This window comes from Anneissia japonica, unplaced genomic scaffold (assembly GCF_011630105.1).
Source record: "Anneissia japonica isolate Jap-2015-1 unplaced genomic scaffold, ASM1163010v1 scaffold3637_len26987_cov115, whole genome shotgun sequence".
NCBI lineage: Eukaryota > Metazoa > Echinodermata > Crinoidea > Comatulida > Comatulidae > Anneissia > Anneissia japonica.
In genome coordinates, this window is record NW_022738062.1 from 17,430 (window position 1) to 19,830 (window position 2,401).

Here is a 2,401-nt window from a genome sequence, read left to right on the forward strand (position 1 = left end):
CTATATAAATATAATTATGTGTTAATAAATTATTTGACAATTATAAATTGTGGTGGGTGTGGTAGCGTAAAAAGAGAATGTGTCCACTTTTTTTTTCAAAATGGTATATTTATTCAAAATTCAAAATTCAAATTAAGACATAAAACATAAAAGGCTGAATTGCGAATTACGTTAACAATTAAAACCATTAAAAAAATCAAACAGCAAAGATAAAAAAACAAGTACATCAAAAAAGAAAAAAATATTTTATTTCAATTCATTTTAAAATTTACTTTGCATGGAGAGATTTAACCAACCGGGTTGTAATTTCCAAATAATGAACAGAATTCTTTCGTTTTTTTTATATTTAGAATACAAATGAATCCGTCTTTGACATCATGTACACCCTTACTTTGTTTGATCAGTCTATTAACTTGCCTACCAGAAAGCTTGTCTACGACTACAACACCTGAAAAAACCGTCCATGAAACTTGTAATATGTGCTGCCACGGGCCGCCTGGGCAACCTGGGATTCCTGGAGTTCCAGGAACATCTGGAGGGTTGGGTCCTGCTGGACCATCTGGTAGTAAGGGTGACAGAGGTGAGTTTGTCCGAGGTGAAAAAGGAGATGGAGGCAAAAAAGGAGAACCGGGAAATGAAGGTTCAAAAGGTAATAAAGGAAACGAAGGATCTCCAGGTAAACAAGGCCCGCTTGGACAAATAGGACCACAAGGACTACAAGGGAACAATGGATCAAAAGGAGAAAAGGGCGAATCACCGGAAGTCCGTAAATCTGCGTTTACTGCAGAACGCACCACTTACGTACTCACTTCAGAATCGATCATTCTATTCACGTCAATGGAGATTAATATCGGAGAAGACTTCGATAAGAATACCGGAAAGTTTACATGTAGAATTTCAGGTTTCTATTACTTCATGTTTAGTTTTTTGTCGCAAACTGGTCATGCTCCGTATGTTAAAATGAAGTTAAATGGGCGAGATATCACAACCGTATATCGTACTAGCACTAGTGGTCATGATCAGTTAAGTTCTGGAGCAACAGTTCAACTGAATGTCAGCGATGAAGTCTGGCTGACGAACGAAGGTAGACAAGTCCATGGTAGTCTCGCTCACCCTCTTACCTTTACTGGGTTTATGGTATACGATATGAACTAACAAAGGATGTACTTGCATTTTTGATGATTGTAGATGTGCAAGTAGTTCTGTAGATATTTTTGGAGAGAGTCTTGATTGAATACAAATAATAATAATAATAATAATAATAATAATAATAATAATAATAATAATAATATGATAGGCCTATTTATAATAATAATAATAATAATAATAATAATAATAATAATAATAATAATAATAATAATAATAATAACAACAATAACAATAAAAATATGTGACACTTATCATAAAGTGCTCTATGCCGGCAAGCCGACTCAAGAGTGCTTACAGTCAATCATATTAAACAATACCATACAGCCAAAAAAATCCATTTTATGCAGCCACATCCCTTAAAAAATGTCTGCTATTATGAAGCCCGTGATTTCCTGTCTCTGGTGTGGGGAGGTTTTCACCTAAATTATAATTGAAATAAGGAAACAGTAGGCCTAAAAGATAAGATGAATACAAAATAAGATTGATTTAATTGTTTGAAATCGAATTGAGTAAGCAAAGACGTCAAGACAAGTGTTTGGAATTTGCTCAGATGAACATATCATTTGTTGCTCTATGTAGTACGATACAGATCGCATGAACACTAGCTTTACACAATGAAAAAATGGCATAATATACAGTAAGAATTATCTATTAGGAATATAGAGGTTTTAAAAACCATTCGTTATTGGAAATTATGAACTTCAATACCATAACTGTTTCAATTCAACATAATCGTAATTATATATTTAGAATAAAATTACCGTACTTTTATAGTTTGGTATCTAATTAATGAAATTAGAAAATGCAATTTATTGTATTTTATAGGTCTATATTTCCATTATTATTATTATTATTATTATTATTATTATTATTATTATTATTATTATTATTATTATATTATTATTATTATTATTATTATTATTATTATTATTATATTATTATTATTATTATTATTATTATGCCTATTATTATACTAATCATTACGAACATTCATGGCATGATGAATGTTGCTTGAAGAATAAAACATTGAATTGAAATATTGTAGTGTACGGGTTTCATCCATTCCGTCCAACGCATCATGTGCGCATGTTTTGCAAAAACTTAACAACTGACCAATCAGAAGAACATTAGGAAGAAGGGCGGGGCTTAGCCAAATGGCAGTCAGGGTGTATTACACTATTGAAGCAGACTCTTTCGTGATCTCTTAAACGTTGTTGTATACATGCCTGAAGTCTACATGATAATGATAATT

At 31.8% G+C, this 2,401-nt stretch overlaps 1 protein-coding gene across 1 annotated transcript in view; it reads left to right on the top strand.

Annotated features, from left to right (window-relative positions):
* The window catches only part of LOC117117498, a 12,160-nt gene extending 11,005 nt beyond the window's left edge, over positions 1-1,155 (top strand). Inside the window, exon 7 of the mRNA XM_033261805.1 lies at positions 351-1,155. Coding sequence (XP_033117696.1) covers positions 351-1,155 — 805 coding nt within the window. The remainder of the gene's footprint in view (positions 1-350) is intronic.
* The last annotated feature ends 1,246 nt before the right edge of the window (positions 1,156-2,401 follow it).